Source organism: Pimephales promelas, chromosome 18 (assembly GCF_988280905.1).
Source record: "Pimephales promelas chromosome 18, fPimPro1.hap1.1, whole genome shotgun sequence".
NCBI classification, from domain to species: Eukaryota; Metazoa; Chordata; class Actinopteri; order Cypriniformes; family Leuciscidae; genus Pimephales; species Pimephales promelas.
Genome location: NC_142786.1, coordinates 24,633,300 through 24,651,639, shown reverse-complemented (window position 1 = coordinate 24,651,639; position 18,340 = coordinate 24,633,300). Strand labels below are relative to the sequence as shown.

The window sequence follows — 18,340 nt, the reverse complement described above, 5'->3', positions numbered from 1 at the left end:
TTCTGTGCAGGGAATTGGCTTAGGTTTTTTCATTCACCTTTGCAGTGTAGAAGCTATTGGAATCAACATTTGATCAATTGTTTTAAAATGAAACGGCAGTTAGATATTAACTGGATCCAAGGCTTGGGTACATATATATATATATATATATATATATATATATATATATATATATATATATATATATTAAATCACACAAGCTTTTGAAGAATTTAGATGCATTTAGTGATGCATTGCATTTACATAGTTTCAGTTAATTTGGGTATAGATTAGTTACATTGTCAACTTTGCGTATGTATAAAAGAAATTATCTCGGCTAATCCTGTAAATCCTGTAAATGTATGCACTGCTGTTTGGAAGTTTGGGCTCAGTAATGTTTGTTTAGGTAAAAATAAGTCTCTTATATTCACATAGGCTACATTTATTTGATCAATAATACAGTAAAAACAGTCATTAATCAGAAAATCAATATGTTTACCTAGACCTAACATAAATATATCAACACAGGGAAAAGAACTGTAATCTTTTTTTTTTTTTTTTACCTTTTTTTTTAAGGGAGAGCATAAGTACAGATTCACTGACCTTATCAACTTGGTGATATTATGTCAACACAGCCTCTTTCCCCCCTCCAGTGTTTCTGCTCTTCATCGTGTGAAAGCTGGTCCGTCTTGTGTCCCTGTGCATGTGTGAGAAAGTAGAAGAGAGCACAGAGGCGAAACTAATGTCTTGTTTTAGACCACAGCCCGCATTAACAAACCCATACTCCTTGATATACGATATGCTTTTTACACACAAAGCAAAAGTACAAACAGACTTCATTAAAAAAACAAGAGACAACCACACATGTATACTTAATTTTTAACACATGCTCTCAAGTTGTTTGTTGATATCTGTTGATATTCTCCACATTCCAGCTTTAGCAAAGTTAACAAGGTGCTTCATAGAAAAACATGTAGTAACCTATAGATTTCTTGGCCTATTAATATTAAACTGTGGCATGTTTCTTAAATGTATTCCTGCTTTTATGTTGTTTAGTCATAGACTCCAGCAAATACACTGCATGCCAGCAATCTGAATTGTAACACTCATTTAATCTAAGTAAAATTGACATGTGGAGGTCAGGTATGGTAACTCATACTCAAAATTTGTCCTCTGCATGGAGTAGTGAACCCACACACCTGGAGCATTGGGCATTAAAGGGGTAATGAACTGGCTTTTTAAATTTTATTATATTGTTGTCTGAGGTCAACTTATGACGTTCGCTTGGTTTTTGCATTCAAAAACATCAAAATGAATAAGTAATAGGCTATTTTCTACCCTAGTTTTGAGCCTAGCTGAAAAACGCTCGGTTTTTATGGGCGTCTCGCACTGAAGACTTGGAAGTAAACGCCCACTGCTGTGAGTGGATAACAGTTTTGCATATTATAATGAGTTTCAACTCACCTGTCAAAGCACGTGGGGGAAATCGTTTTGAAAATGTCCAATGTTGTAAAATTGCAACCGGAATGATTCGCCCATACATGTTCGGCCCAGAGTCTGTGTGTTGCACCATTCCTGTCAGATCCATTATAGACGGCACAGCACCGTTCTTTACTCTTAATCGGTCGGCAAATCCAGTCATGTTTACAAAACAATCCTCAATGAAATGAAGTGAACAGACGGACAATGTTTTACCTCATCAGCTGGAACGTCATTAAAAATAAAGTTTATCCATGCATTCCTATTGGAATCTAGAGGAAGCTTATGCAGCGACTGTCTTCATCCACAAGCAGGCACTGCACAATATGTTTTATCGCTCGGTAGCTCGATCCGATTTGTCATCACGAGGTCGGCCTATGCTATTTAGCTATGCGTGTAATGTGCAAATCGGTAGGCGGGGCTAAACCGGCCGTGTTGAAGTAGGCGTTGGACTTCTTCTGCGGGGTTGGTGTTTTATCCTCTTTGACGTCATAGTTCCCCACTTTGAAAAACAAGTAGTTTGCTGAGGATGTTGTCAATAAAAGCTTTTATTGGACTTACAAGGACGTTTTTAGTTCTGAAACAGGATATTCTAATAATATGATGACTTCTTAGATGTCAAACGCTCTGGGAAAATCTGATTTCTCAGTTCATCACCCCTTTAATTTTTGCTGTGGTGCCGGCCGGGCAGCAAGTATGGAGAATCGAACTTGCAACCTTCAGTTTACCAGTCTGACTCTCTAACCATTAGGTTATTACTTCCCTCTCTGTTGGGGTTTGTGGTGTGTGATAAATGGAATTTTAAACAGTTCTTGGAGTGAAGTTTCCCTCGAGGAAGTTTCTGAGATTTAGTCAGTAATAGGCTAACTAGAGAGAGAAATCTCATTTACGGAGCATCCCTCTCATGTCAATATGATGGCCCAAGCCCATTGCCTTCCCATCATTCCATCACCCTCGTACTAACTGCCTGCCCGGAATGTAATTGCATCATCATAAACCAAAGATTTAATGGCCATTTTCGTTCAGAAATGTCCCTCGTCATTTTCCAATCAATTTTAAGCAGTACAAGTAATTTTATCCAACCTATAATATGGCCTTTTTGTGGCAAGTGGTTTCCATTATGTTTACTCAACCTGTCATTGAGAACGTTTTATTGAAGTTCCATTTGATGCATGTTCTCATCTGTCTCACATGGTGAAACTTTTAATCTACTTTAGTTGAAGAGGTATTGTCAAGTGAAATTTGAATATCACTACAAGAAACTTTAGACTTTCTGAGTGAATTTGAGCAAAGCAACATGTCCTTCATCACCTTAGGGTCCCCTTCTAGAGTCAGAATAGGGACATGTCATATCTGCCTGTATTTGTTGGTATATGGGATTAGCGCGAGAAGATGGGAGAGAGATGCACACTGTCCCAGGCGGATCAGTACATTAGAGCTACTCATTGACTTCACAGATGGCTGAAATCCCCAAAGAGGCTTAGCTGATTCTGATGACCGCATTAATGCAGCGTCCTACCTCAGATCATATGTATGGAATGGCGAGGTCAGGAACAAGAAAAGCAAAATCAGACCTGGCAAATGTCAGTCAACCAAAATTATTAGTGACTTATAGGTTTAGGTTTAGGTTTAGTTTACATGTACATTAATGGCCTCTGCCTGTTATTAATTCAACAGGCTTTGACACCAACGCTGTGATCTGTGAACCATCCAAGCCTCTGATTTCTTCATCTGACTGATTAAGACAAATGAGATCGTGGTTACTTGTCATGTTGGAGCTCTAGTGAGGGCCACAGTCTCAATCATAACAAACCCCAAAGCCAAGCCGTCGCATGCTTTTGATGCCTCTTAATTAAAATCCATTGAAGTGATAGTTTTACATATCTAAATTGAATCACAATCTAAAGAGACTGCAGTGAAATATAAATGAAAGGACAGGGATGAGGAAAACTCCCAGATGCTGTGTCAAAGTGTAAGCAGTATTAAGATTTTTTTTATCTTTATGGCATTTTGCATGTATCTATAGTGTTTTACAATAACTGGATGGGATTAATTGAATGCAACTTGGCCAGGCTTAAGACTAGATAACAACATAATTGGCATCCTCCTTATCCAAAAATGGTCTTATGTTAACGCGGCACCACATTAACATTTTAAAAAATAGCGGCGTTAAAGCAGGCTCTTTGTTGTGCGCATGCTATCCAAGAGCTGTGTGCTTTGTTACTTCTGATAAGAAACAAAGTCTCAGCTTTCAAAGTATGTCCATTTTTCACTAAAATCCAAGCAATAAATTGCATTTTTACGCTCTTAAGCTTGACGTGACATCACTGTAGTGCCTCAGTTCAAGCGGCAGTTTCTTTTCTTCCACTTTAATACAAGTTATATCATGAAAAAACATGCATGGACATTACAAGGAATGCTTAAAGAAGTAGTACAACTTACCGAAATGTAAAATTTCACCCGCAGAAAGACGTCAATAAAATGTCGCATTTACCTCAGGAAAACTCAAGTAACCTGGTTGCCTTAATTTTAAGTTCATTGAAGTGGAAAAATAAAATGAAGGAGATTGATTTAATCATCAGAAACTCAAAATATTATGTTATCTGAACTACATAAATTATTTAAGTTGATTTGACAAAAGAAAAAAAAGTTGTGCTTACAAATCATGAAAATACTTTTTTACAGTGAAAATACTTCTTTACTGTTAATTATGTGTGCATGCTTCAATACATTTGTCATGAAGACAAGTGTTTATGAAAACTACCTTATGTGCAACTGCATTTTATTCAGTTTCTATTTGAGTGTAATTATTATATCTGAAAATAAATGCAGTTGAATATAATAGTTTTGGCTCTGTTGTTAATTGTAACCTCTATTATTATATCAATGTACCAAACTACAGGGTTACCTGTATAGTTATAGCATTTTACCGCCATTAGCGGCAAATGCCATTCTGAATAATCGGTTATCGGTATCAGTGGAGAAATTTAGTATTGGTTCATCTCTATGAATAATAGTATCTCTTTCCTCTGGTGTTTAGATTTAACTTGATGTTAAATACATTCATCTTTTAGGTGTCATGAATGTGCAGCTTAGTTTTATTAAAGATTCGATTCTTGGATCAATAACAGACTTTTTTTCTTTGGTCCCACAGCCAGTGTAACCAGCAGAGTCTTCCTGTGACATATCAAGCCTGTGTCATCCCTAAGGACTGTGAAGTGACCGAGTGGTCGGACTGGTCTGTATGCTCAAAGGAGTGCTACGATCTGAACGGGCGTAAGGGACAGCGCACTCGTACACGTCAGGTGCGGCAGTTCCCCGTGGGTGGAGGAGCTGAGTGCCCGGAGCTGGAGGAGAGCGAGCAGTGTTCACCTCAAGGAGAAGAAATCCCACCATGTGTAGTGTAAGTGCTTCATCCATTCTGCATCAGTGCTTGGATCATGAAATCTATATTAGCTCTAACGTTCACGCCATAGCTACCGTAATTTGTAAGAGATGGCAGCCTATCTCTCGTGATGCTTTGTGGTGTGCTGTTTTGAGCTCATGTGTTTTGGACAGTGGTGGAGGAAGTACTGAATCTCAGTACTTAAGTAAAAGTGCAAATAACCAGATAAATATTTACTTTAGTAAAAGTAGAAGTAACACAATGACAACCATACTTAAGTAAAAAGTAAAAAGTACCTAATTTTAAATGTACTTTAAGTATTAAAAGGAAAAAGTACTTGCATAACAATTGATTCTCTTAATGACTATTTTCTAATGATTAATAAAACATTTAATTCTAACTCATTCAACCAAATACTCCTATAATGATGTTCAATAATGATGGAAAAAATAAAAAAAAACACATTTTTGCGTATAAATTGCACGATAAACACACTGCGTGTGACTGCGAGATGCATTTAGTTGATGTATCTATGGCAACCAAACATCACTGGTGAGACAAACGTGCAACGAACGGATGGTCAGATTACGTTTTGGCAGGGGAAAAACTGATCAGAAAATGTCATGAAAATGTAACAGAAGTTGTAGAAATGTAGTGGAGTAGAAAGTATAATAATTGCTGCAAAATGTAACGAAGTAAAAGTAAAAAGTATGCACTATTAATTCTACTTAAGTAAAGATACGTGAAAAATTTACTTAAGTAAAGTAACAAAGTATTTGTACTTCGTTACATTCCACCACTGGTTTTGGAGGAGGTGTGGTTTTGCTTTAGAGGTGCTCTAAAGGGAGGATGAGATTGTATGCTTTAAAAGCTAGCTCTCTATTGCTTGACTCACCGAAAATTGCCTGCCCCACCGTTAAAGGAGTCTCCCTGTATGGACATGATGGCTTTCGGATAGCATGAATTTGTTAAAACACAGATGGAGTTGTGAAGGGGGGAGTGAGGGTGGGTCCTGCTGGGCAAGATGGAGAGATGGTAGCAGGTTGGTGGTTTGGCACAGTGCCACCCTGGAGGAGGTGAGCTGATGAATAGTGAATGTCTGAGAGGACAGACCACACGCTGTCTAATCTGATCTTCCCTACAGATGGGCCGGTCCATTCCCCATCACTCATCACCTCGCTGCACTGGATGTCACCAGAGTGGAGCTGTATTTGATAGAGGTGAATGATGCTCCTGTAGCGCTGACCCAGTGTGTGCCCGCCTTGCCTCTCACCAAACCCCACTTGTGCTTTCACTGCTGTCACTGAGAATCCTTTACAGCAGGGCTTTATGACCAGACATCCCCCCAGAGTGAGATCTAGGTGGCCAAGAATGGCTTGTAACTATTAAAATTTAATATTCACCCACTGTTAAGCATCTCGTAAATCTCTTAAAGGGATATTTCATTCTGTATCATTTACTTACTATCATGTTTTATGATTCCGTATGAATCAGTGTTGGGAAATCTATAGCAAAATTGTCTTGTAGCTCCAAGTAAATTTACTCTTTAAACTATTGACAACATTTCTTCTAAATAATAATAATAAAATATATATATATATATATATATATATATAATAGAGCATTTACACTCACTGTCCACTTTATTTGGTTCATCTACTCAACTGCTCGTTAACGCAAATATCTAATCCGCAAATCTCATGACAGCAACTCAGTGAATTTAGACATGTAGACATATCGAGACAATTTGCTGAATTTCAAACTGAGCATCAGCATGGAGAAGAAATGTGATTTAAGTGACTGTGTTGGCTGATAGCAAGTAGAAAGGCATCAGTAACTCAAAGAAGGTCTGCCGAAGAGCATCTCTGAACGCACAACACGTGCACATGGGCAACAGCAGAAGAAGATCACACCGGTGGCTTACTGAAGATTGGAAAAACGTTGCCTGATATTATTAGTCTTGATTTCTGCTGCAACAAACATATGGGAGGGTCAGAATATGGCATACACCACATGAAAGTATGGATCTATCTTTGTATAAATCTATCTTTGCCATTTGGTTTGCAGTTCATTACTCATTCTAGGATCCAAAAAAGAGAATCCTAAAAAAGAAACCTTTCTAGTTTCGCATGTTATATGCAGCTCAAGTACGGTCCATAAATGGAAAGTGAGGCCCTCAAAACAAAATATTGAATGCAGTCTTGTCAGAAGCACACTCAAATACACAATGACTCACAGCTCATGAATATGGAGCTTTGCATTTGTGAGGTCAAACGGACTTCATTTTGAATCTGGGAAAAAAAAAGGGTTGAGAGCCATTACCATGGAAAGTCAATAGTAATTCTCTGTTGGTATTAAAATCAGACTTGTATTCAAAAACTGAAATGAATGTTTCATAATCTTTCATTTACACTGCATAAGCAAAGAAAGGGACCATTACTTTTTAGTCTAGTGCAAGTTCATGGTCAAGATTTTTTCTTTCTTTTTTTCTCTCCTTATTTGAACTCTTCTGAAAGCTGAAAGCAGGGCTTGTTATACTGGAGGTCACTTGACATTTAAACACAACGGCACACAAATGCGTACACGCATGCACAAACACAAACACACAACCAGCACTTCCCCCAAAGCGTGCCCTCGGGCTTTGATCAGCGAGAAACATTTGGAAAAGAAATGGTGATCAAACATCAAACATGAAGAGGAAGATATTTCCTTTTTAGCCAACACTAAACTATACCCTTATTTATGCTTCATATCGTTTAATTAGTACATATATTTATGTGTGTGTGTGTGTGTGTGTGTGTGCTTTAGCTTACTTACTATATATATATATATTTATATATATATATATATATATATATATATATATATATATATATATATATATATATATATATATATATATAGGATATTCTCTTGGATATCCAATACAATAGGGAAGAATCCAATACAACTTCTGTTTAACTTTGAATTTAAGAAGCAACCCATGCCATGGACCAGCATTCAAAACACAGCATGTTCAATATAGACGTTTATTTTTTATCCAAATGCACTCATGAATAATAATATTCCAAAATGGATTTCTCATCAGGACAGAAAAAAAAAAAAAGAAAAAAATCAAATGAAGCATTCAAGTGATATAGTTAGTACTGGGTGTGTCATGCTTATTTTAATGGTTGTTCTCTAATGTTTCAACATTTCCATCCACAGCTCAGCTTTTGATGCTTTTTCACTGATGTTCTTTTGCTAACATAAACCAAAAAGCACCGGCCAAGCCATCAAACTCAATGAAGCTCAATAAAGCCATGACCTTAGTGCATATTCTGACTGACATGGCTTCTGATTGGTCTATTTAAAATCATCTGTATTTATAACTCCAAAGGACAGACCAAAGAACAGTTTATTTTTATGTGAAAGGAATAACCACAAACTTCACTCTGTTTCCAATTCTCTATCTGTCAGAGGATAAATTAATAGGCCATTTAACACTTTCTCTTTGTCCACAGGTATAATTGGAGAGCCACAGAGTGGAGCGACTGCAGGGTGGACGTGCTGCTCAGCCAACAGGACCGTCGACGGAGCAACCAGACAGGGCTCTGTGGAGGCGGGGTTCAAACCAGAGAGGTCTACTGCGTTCAAGCCCCCAGCGAAACCTCGTCCAACCTCAGCTCCCTCAAGAACAAAGACGGTAACAAAACTAGCAAATTCACCCTGTTTCACTGAGGCTTTGGGCCCTATCATACACCTAGCGCAATGCGGCGCCAGATGCGACGCAATCATTTTCATGTCCTGTGCCACGTTGTTCAAATAGCAAATGCCCACTTGTGTGCCCATGGGCTGCTGGTCTGAAAACGAGGTGTGTTCAGGGGCATTGTTGGCGCATTGCTATTTTGAGGCAACTGAAATAGACTGCAATTTTTTTTTTTTAAAGAGCGCGTTAGTAATATCCGCCTACAGGCGGGTCCACATTGCGCATGCACTTTGTCCCGTAGATGGTCAGCAAGTCCGTTTCCTAGCTACAGAAGCGTTAAATTCGTTGCTTGCAAATTCGGCCATGTAAATTGCGAATCCACCATGGTGTGAGTGCAACTGGCTTTTAAAAGGAATGGGAGATGAGACTCTAATTGGTTTATTGCACCTTATGCACACCTTATGGTGCGTTCACACCAGACGTGAATAGCGCGTCAGGCATGAGTGATTCTAATGTTATGTCAATGCAAAGACGCGTAATGCTTGTAAAAAATCCTGCGCCGTGAATTAGGCGTAGAGTGCGCCGCGGTAGACGCAAATACGCCTCATTCGCTCGTCAAGTTCGTGTGATTTGTGCGAATTGAGCATCTGGCGTGTTAAGCGCGCATTATTTAGTTAGTGCTATTTGTGCATTCACGCGTTTGACACGAAAATGGTGAAACTCGCTAAACGGTTAACCTTCTAACGGGTCCTGTCGACAGAAATACAGCGACGATGATCCCCACGCCTCTGTTCTGCTCTCCAAAGCAAATACAGAGCGGCGACTCTCTCGATCAACATAAAAAAGATGCCCGCCAACGGGTTTCGATTCTGAATGGATTCAAAGTGTTCAAGCGTATAACTAGACGCGGTAGATGCGAATTTGACGCGCTATTTATGTCTGGTGTGAACGCACATTTAGACCATCGGTTCCCAACCGGGGTGTCGCAACCCACAAAGGGGCCTCAGTGAGCTCTGTGGGGGGTCGCATCATATTTTGAAAAGTTTTGAACAATGAGCATTAAATAAAAGTCCTTAACTTTTTTTTCTGTTCAAAATGTATATAATAAGCGAGTTCATCATGAATCCATCAATCCGTGTTTTTGCACTGGTTCAGAGTAGCCCAGTACCTGCGTGACTCGTCATAGACGTACACAGAGAGAAGTAGTTCCGGCTACAATGTTCTCCAAAAGACGCATTATTCTGTTAATAAACACAAGTTTATTATCACTCTCTGAAGCGCCAAAACATAAAAAAAATAAAATAAAAAAATTTGCAATTCAAATAGAGCCAATTTATAGACTTCTCCTAAACTACAAAGGGCCTACTGATGTTTTTGTTATTGTATATTCATTATTATAGACAATTATTTGTGCATAAACATATCTGGTTATAGTAAACATGCCGTTGAAAACAACATATTTTGTCATCCTTTCTGCAAGCTTACACAAGCGATAATATCATTAAATGTGAATGGGGGCGTTAAAATATTTTCTTGTGAAAAAGGGGGTCTCAGATAAAAAAAAGGTTGGGAACCACTGCCTTAGATCATTGGATCATGCGCTTGGATCATTAAAATGGGGCCCTTGAGGTATCTATTTGAAGAATACATTTTAAAATCAAAGGTATGATGGCAGACGCATCTCCACCTCGTAGACTTCATAGTTTCAGTCTGAAGTTGGTAATGTAATTGGTGTTACACAACATGTATTGATTTAAGATGATAAACATGAATGAAGTTATGTTTGGTAAATCCCCTTCCTGTTTTGGCTCCACAGTCACCACAGCCCATAAAGACTTGCGCCTGTAAGCGAGCTGTTAGACAAAGATCAGTTGATGTTTGCACTGTGGTATAACTCAAGCCAACATATAATTGGATTGCTTTTTAAAGGCTGAAATTAGATCACTGGGGGAAATTAAGGAATAAAGAAGGCAGAGCCATACAAACTAATGAGGCAGCTACTGTGGAATTTAAATGCTAATACCGTCACAGACATACACACAGGTGCAGATACACCCAAACACAGATTCTCTCTAGAGTAATATGACAGAAACAGAGAGATGCCAGCACCTCATGCCGTGCGCCAATGCTGGTGCCGGGCCCGCGCTCACTCTCGGACTGACACAGAAACTCCCCTGCCATCTGCTCTGAGAGATGAACCGCCGACCTCTCAGGGAACTTATTCAAATGTCCACAGCTGTCCTCAAGCAGGCATTGGCTGGTATGGCTTGGTCACACTACAGACAGGAAGACAAAGCACACAGAAAGCAGCTTGCTTTTTGAAATGAGTCATTTAAATATGGGCTACAACTCACAGTAGTGTATTTAACAGTTAATCCGTGATTTTAGTAAAGTTTACATGTGCAAACTTGAAAAAAAAATAAGGTCCAAGCTGTATCTACTACATTTTACATTTACATTTTTTTCATTTAGCTGACGCTTTTATGCAAAGCTACTTACAATTGCTATATATGTCAGAGGTCGCACAGCTCTGGAGCAACTAAGGGGTTAAGTGTCTTCCTCAGGGACACATTGGCATCTCACAGTGGATTCGAACTCAGCTCTCACACCAAAGGGATGTGTCTTATCCACTGCGCCATCACCACCACATATACTAAAAGATTGTGTATTACGAATGAGCAAAATAGGCATCTTATAGTCTGCGTAGTCAGTTTTTGAGGTGACACTTTACAATAAGGTCTCTTTTGTTAGGTTTCTTTTTTTTTTTACCAAAACAGCATCAAATTATATTTGATATTTGTCTTGAAATGTTTAACTTTAATTAATCTTTGCTAAACAACAGCATTATTGTGTTTAAAAAAAATCTTACTGACCCTAAACTTTAGAACAGTAGTGTATACGTATAAATCACCACATTGAAAATATTTAGTAAGAACAGAAAGTGAACCGCATTGTTACGACATGCAAAATTAGATTTTTAAATATAGATCTGATTAACCTATTCACACTTGGGGCTGTTAACTCATTTTCACACTTGAGGCTATTTGCTCATTTTTTTTTTCAGAAAGTGCTCAAGCAATTCATTAGATTGCATTAGATCTTTTGTTGTGGATCTTGGTGAATCAGGAGCTATGATTTCCAGCCCTCCTGCCTGCGAGAAGGTTTTTCCAGACAGTGATGGAATCCCATCCGTAAAGTGGCCTTTAGAGAGGCACATGGCACTGACTGCAGCTTCCTGGGGGAGGTGACAGGCCTGGTGCGCTGACGAGGAACACGGTGACAGATGGAAGAACTGTGTGAGAGAAAGAAAAGGAACAGTGCAAGAACATCTGCACTTCCTCTCACACATACACAATACCATTACACACACATAATGGTATTGTGTGGTCAGCTCTGCCTCATGCTCGTTTCTTTGTTTTACACATCACTCTATGCATCGCAAATATTGTTATATGCAATTAATTGCAATTAATTTGATTATTAATCTGCGTATCACATCATTAATTTACTTTATACATTAATTGATTGTATGGCCTACTTTATTTAATCACTTACCTGGTTTCCATTTAATCAATGAAGAATCAATCAGGCACTTTTCCCTCTGGGAGTTGCAGACAGATTTGAAAGGATTTAATTTCAAGCTCCACATGATTGGACATTTCCTAGTGATTTGCCACTGGGCCACTGGAATTGTTCACAGGTATTTATATACATTAATTCCAGACAATGAGAGCATCAGGACTGATGGTTTACTCAAGGACAGACACTCTGTGCTTTAAGCAGATTTAATCTGGTCATTCGGTTCCAGGGATCATAGCAAAATCCTGTGTAGAAATCAGACAACCATGTTTGTCTGCATTCTGGCTATTCCAGTGCCATGTGTGATGCCAGTACATAGGAACCTTTGATACTTGAGCCATGTCGCTCAACTTTACCTTCCATTTGTTTTTAAAGCAGCAACATGTACACTTTGAAATTAATCATCATGTTTATTTATTAGACTTTTTTTTTTTACCTCACAATATAACTTACTCCCCCTTAATCGATATATATATATATATATATATATATATATATATATGAAGAGTTCAGATGCAAAAGCCTCTAAATGCCATTTGAAATTTTCTTCTTTAATGATGATTTTTATCAAACTTGTATATTTAACTTCAGTAATTTCACTTAAATAACAATTAATAGGTAATTATCATTGCCATTCAAGTGAAATCACTGAACTTAAATATACAAGTTTCATAAAAATCATCATTAAAGAAGAAAATTTCAAATGGCATTTAGAGGCTTTTGCATCTGAACTCTTCATATAATTTCTGTTTATAAATTTCTTTATATTGTTTGTCTGAGGTCAACTTTTAACAGTTTTGCATATTATAATGAGTTTCAGCTCACTTCACTTTTGAGAACTTCCAATGTTGTAAAATGTTAACCGGAATGATTCGCCCATACATGTTCGACACCATTCCTGTCGAATCCAATATAGACGGCACAGCATCGGTTTTTAATCTTAATCGGTCTGCAAATCCAGTCTTGACCTGTGTCTTGTTTACAAAACAATCCTCAGTGAAATGCGAACAAACGGACAATGTTTTAAAGTTTAACCATGCAGTCCTACTGGAATCCAGAGGATTCAACGTCTTCTTCCACATCCAGGCACTGCGCAATATTTTGTAAACGGCATGTTTATTGCTGGATAGTTCGATCCGGTTTGTCATCACAAGGTCGGCCTATGTTATTTAGCTATGGGTGTGCTGCGCGAATCGGTGGGCGGGGCTAAACCGGCAGTGTTAAAGTAGACCAGGGGTCACCAAACTTTTTTCTCTGGGGGCCACATTATCGTTCCTGACTGTGATGGGGGGCCGGGCTATATAAAATAGAATTGTGTGACCAAGACCAAACTGACCACCAGCAGGCCTCATAGTAGAGATTACTAGCCTGGCACAGCCATATTTGTTTATCAATAATAGTTGTTTGCAAAAGTAGTAATCGAGTCTTCACACTTTGTTTTAATTTGAAATACCACAGATTTTCCATTTATTTATTTTCGAATACAAATAACATCAAACCTGTCAAGGTAAGAAACATCTGCCTAGTTGAGGTGAGTGGCACTGGTAAGGATGAATGAAAAATTATTAATTATAGGTAGGCCTGTTACTATTTATAATAATTGTGTACAGCACTTAATAAAGGTCAAATAAATAGGCCTATAAAATAAATAAATAAACATTGAAATTATAACAACAACATGAGTAGAACTAGTCAGCTCTTATGCCTATCCAGGTGAGCATGCTCAATAAACAACAAAATACCAAATGCAGACATGTTATTATTTTCCAAAAAGCAATTTAAAAAAATAGGCCATGACGACTTTTGGGGATTGCCGGTTCAAGTAGTGGGGGGCAGAGGGGTTGGGGGGCCAGTCAAAGGGGTGTGGCGGGCCTGATTCGGCCCGCGGGCCTTAGTTTGGTGACCCATGAAGTAGACGTTGATCTTTTCCTGCAGGGGTGGTGTTTTATCCTCTTTGATGTCATAGTTCCCCACTTTGAAAAACAAGTCGTGTGCTGAGCCTGGAGTCAGTAAACGCTTTTATTGAACTAACAAGGACGTTTTCAGTTCCGAAACAGGATATTCTTATAATATGATGACCTATTAGATGTCAAAAGCTTAAGGAAAATTTGATTTCTCAGTTCATCACCCCTTTAAGCTTAAGACAGACACATAAATAGGCTATGCATAAAAACATTCTGTGACATTAAAAAGAGGAGATGCACCTATACGTCTCTGAATACCATTCCCTCTTAACCTGTCATTTTCCATTTTCATGTTTTGTTTTGCCAGTAGTCAGTTGTGAAGAATTGGTGAAATATATTGTCCCCATGAATAAAGCATTGTTTGCGTTCCGAATTCATTTTCAATCATTTTGGGATTATGGATAAACCTAAACCCATGTAATGAATGCCAGAATGAGCTCAAAGTATGCATTTTACATATCAAAAGCCGCTTGTTGTCTTCCTCTCTCCCATCCGGCTTCCTGCTCGGCTGCTCGGGCCTGGGGAAGCTGCGCTTGATTTCCTCTCCCCGCGGGTGGCTTCAGACATTTAGAAAACAGTGGAAAGCAGCTGCTGTCGCAATCTTTATCCATTAACACATCTCAGTCACAGAGAGCAGAACACAACAACAGTGTTCATTCGCTTCGGCTCGGCCGTGACGCTCTACGGAATACAATCAATGTCGCACCCCGTCGTGGATCTTTGTGAGATATTCAACGGCTTGGCTTTCTCACAGAGGATCCATGCAGCACTGCCCTGCAGGCAGGCTTGAGTTATTGATGATGATGATGGTGATGCAAACAGACAGAGGGACTGATGGGATACCGGTGCCATAATTAGGCCGTAGAAACCCTGGGTGGGCAAACAGCAGACCATCTGGCCTCCAAGTGAGCATTGTGCCACCTGAACAAGGTCAAACTACAAGGAGAGGGTCATTAATCAGACTAGGTTAACAGGGACTGGAAGTCAGACGGGTTTTCACCCACCTCAATACCACAACAGCACAATCACATCCTAATAACAAATAGAGAGACCATAGAGACAAGTGTGTTTGTGGGAATAAGGGAACTTGCATTTGCAAGTCAATTAGACATTTTTTGCCAATAAATTTAGTCAATTTGACTGCTAATTCTTTTTTTTTTTTTTTTTTGACATGTCACTTTTGGAAGTAAATTCCACTTGCTAAATTGAGCGTTTCAAAGGATGTTCGTCCCAGTGGAACATTTCGCGAAACCTTTTTAATTTCTTTTTAAAACAAGCTTGTATAAATCATTAATGACTCCACAACTGGCCATGCAATCAATCACTTAGCTTACTCTGAAAACCTACATACACGCATGTATTAACCAAATAATTTTAGAAATGGCTCAAAGCACACTGCGAACACCTTTTGGACATGAAGCAATTTGCATGTGAATGAAGAGAATATCCGTCAAAGGGTATCGACGACGGCAGATGTGTTCATGCACTGACCTTGCAGAAAGTCACCTATGGCTGTGAGCTGCACACACACACTTACACTGAGTGCTTGTTACAGATAAAAAGAAAACAAGGACAAAAGGGGTCTTGGGAGATGTCTAGCAAAACATGTACAATTAGATGCACTTACAGTACAGTCGTGCTCAGAATTTTTCTCCAAAACACGGTGGCCACAATTAATGGTACCCCTAGATTTTTTTTTTTGAGTAAAATATCTCTGAAGTATATTTCCAATGTTTATATATTTTTAATGTTTACTTTTTTTTAGCACACCATTGTCCAGCTGTGACTTTAAATGTGAGTTCTTGTTTCGCAGGAGTTTAAACACAAAGGCCAAATTCCCTTAATCATCCTTCGAAATGAGGAAAACCAAAGAATATAGTTCTGATGTGCATTAAAAGATTGTTGAGCATCACAAAATTTAAAGTGTCTGTAAGAAAATATAGCTAAAGGATTGAAAATCTCCATTTTGACCATCAGGGCAATAATTACAAAGTTCGGTAACACTTTAGAATACGGTTCCTTCGTTAATGAATAACTACACAAGAACTAATGAGTAACACAATATTAACAATCTAGTAACTATTATTAACTAACAAGAAACTCCGATTAACGAACTAGTAAGTAATAGCGCACAGACGAAAGTGGTAGTTCACTATTAAGTAATCAATAACTACTATTTTTTTAATACTTCCCAGAGAACTACTGAAAAAGTTTATTAATAATCTAGTAACTACTAGTAACTACTATTAACTAAAAGAAACTCTTATTAACGAATTAGTAAGTAATAGCTCACAGATGAAAGTGTTACTAGATACTTCTGTGGGAATTACTAATTATTTGGATTCGTATTATAAAGTGAAGATCATTGGAACTAACTAGTAATTACTCAAGTGTTACTAAAGACATTTTCTAAAAGTATACTAAAGTTCACCAAAAATCTCAAACGTTTGCACAAATCATGACTAAATCATATAGTAACACTTGAGTAATTACTAGTTAGTTCCAATGATCTTCACTTTATAATACGGATCTAAATAATTAGTAAGTAATAGCTCATAGATTAAAGTGTTACTAGATATTTCTGTGGGAATTACTAATTATTTGGATCCGTAGTATAAAGTGAAGATCATTGGAACTAACTAGTAATTACTCAAGTGTTACTACATGATCTAGTCATGATTTGTGCAAACGTTTGAGATTTTTGGTGAACTTTAGTATACTTTTAAAAAAAAGTCTTTAGTAACACTTGAGTAATTACTAGTTAGTTCCAATGATCTTCACTTTATAATACAAATCCAAATAATTAGTAATTCCCACAGAAGTATCTAGTAACACTTTCATCAGTGAGCTATTACTTACTAATTCGTTAATAAGAATTTATTTTAGTTAATAGTAGTTACTAGATTGTTAATAAACTTTTTCAGTAGTTCTCTGGGAAGTATTAAAAAATAGTAGTTATTGATTACTTAATAGTGAACTACCACTTTCGTCTGTGCGCTATTACTTACTAGTTCGTTAAACAGAGTTTCTTGTTAGTTAACATTAGTTACTAGATTGTTAATATTGTGTTACTCATTACTTCTTGTGTAGTTATTCATTAACGAAGGAACCGTATTCTAAAGTGTTACCCAAAGTTCCAATCAACTAAAGATGTCACAAATCTGCCTGGAAAGAAGACATGTGTCTATACTGTCTTAATGGACAGTGAGGATGAACGTTTGAGTGGCTAAAGACCAGAGATGTATAGTAACGAAGTAGAACTACTTAAGTACTGTACTAAAGTACTAAAAAGCTGTATCTGTACTCTACTAGAGTATTGTTTTTTTCTCGTACTTCGACGAATTTAATACTTTTACTTCAATATTTTTTTCATGTTCTGCTAGTTACTCGTTACAATTGTAAAAATTGTACGAATCATTCGTTGCAAGTTGGCTTTCATACTGCCTTAATAACACGCCAGTTTTATAGGGTAATGGTATTAATTGACATACACTGACAACTAACGCAGGGGTTGTCCTGCAATGACATTTTTTTGGCGGCCGCCAAAGCAAATTTGTATCCCGCCAAAGCGCCTTATTTGTTTGCTAGTTCAAACTTTTGACTGCTTTCTTTAATAATTACATGACACAAGACTTGTACTTAACTAGTGAATTTTAAAATAAACTACTTGCAATAGTTAAGTACAAAAATGTTGATTACTTTAGTACTTCTACTTAAGTGTGGTGCTTAAAGAGCACTTCAACTTCTACTCAACTTGAGAACTTGTACTTTTACTCAAGTCCGGGTTTCTAGTACTTTATACATCTCTGGATCACAGATCACAGATGGAGAATTGCAGAGATTTGTTGAGAGTCTTGGGGTCAGAAAAGCCTATAAAAAAATCAAACAACCCCTACTGTACATTACCACATGTTGTTTGGGAGGGTTTCAAGAAAAATCCTCCATTACCATCCCAGTTCCCTGACTGAACCCTATAAAAAAATGAGTAGGGTGAACTGAAGAGAAACTGAAGAGAATTGGGTCAGATTCTGTATGGAGGAATAGTCTCTGATGTCTTGTCAGGTGTCTAGTGGTTTTCCAAAGTTACTAGCCACTTAGTACTTTGTGTTACTGACTGTGTTTACGTGAATACTCGCCAATACCGGCATTTTGACATTATTCTGTGTGTATTTGACTAAGAGCAATAAGTAGCAAAAAAAAAAAAAAAAAAAAGGGGGAGTTGGAAGTGTTTCAGATATTTCAGAATATATATATATATATATATAT

The 18,340-nt window shown here is 37.8% G+C and overlaps 1 protein-coding gene across 1 annotated transcript in view; it reads left to right on the top strand.

Annotated features, from left to right (window-relative positions):
* The window catches only part of thsd7aa (thrombospondin, type I, domain containing 7Aa), a 132,490-nt gene that overhangs the window by 51,387 nt on the left and 62,763 nt on the right, over positions 1–18,340 (top strand). The window contains exons 3-4 of the mRNA XM_039681189.2: positions 4,613–4,861; positions 8,347–8,528. Coding sequence (XP_039537123.2) covers positions 4,613–4,861; positions 8,347–8,528 — 431 coding nt within the window. The remainder of the gene's footprint in view (positions 1–4,612; positions 4,862–8,346; positions 8,529–18,340) is intronic.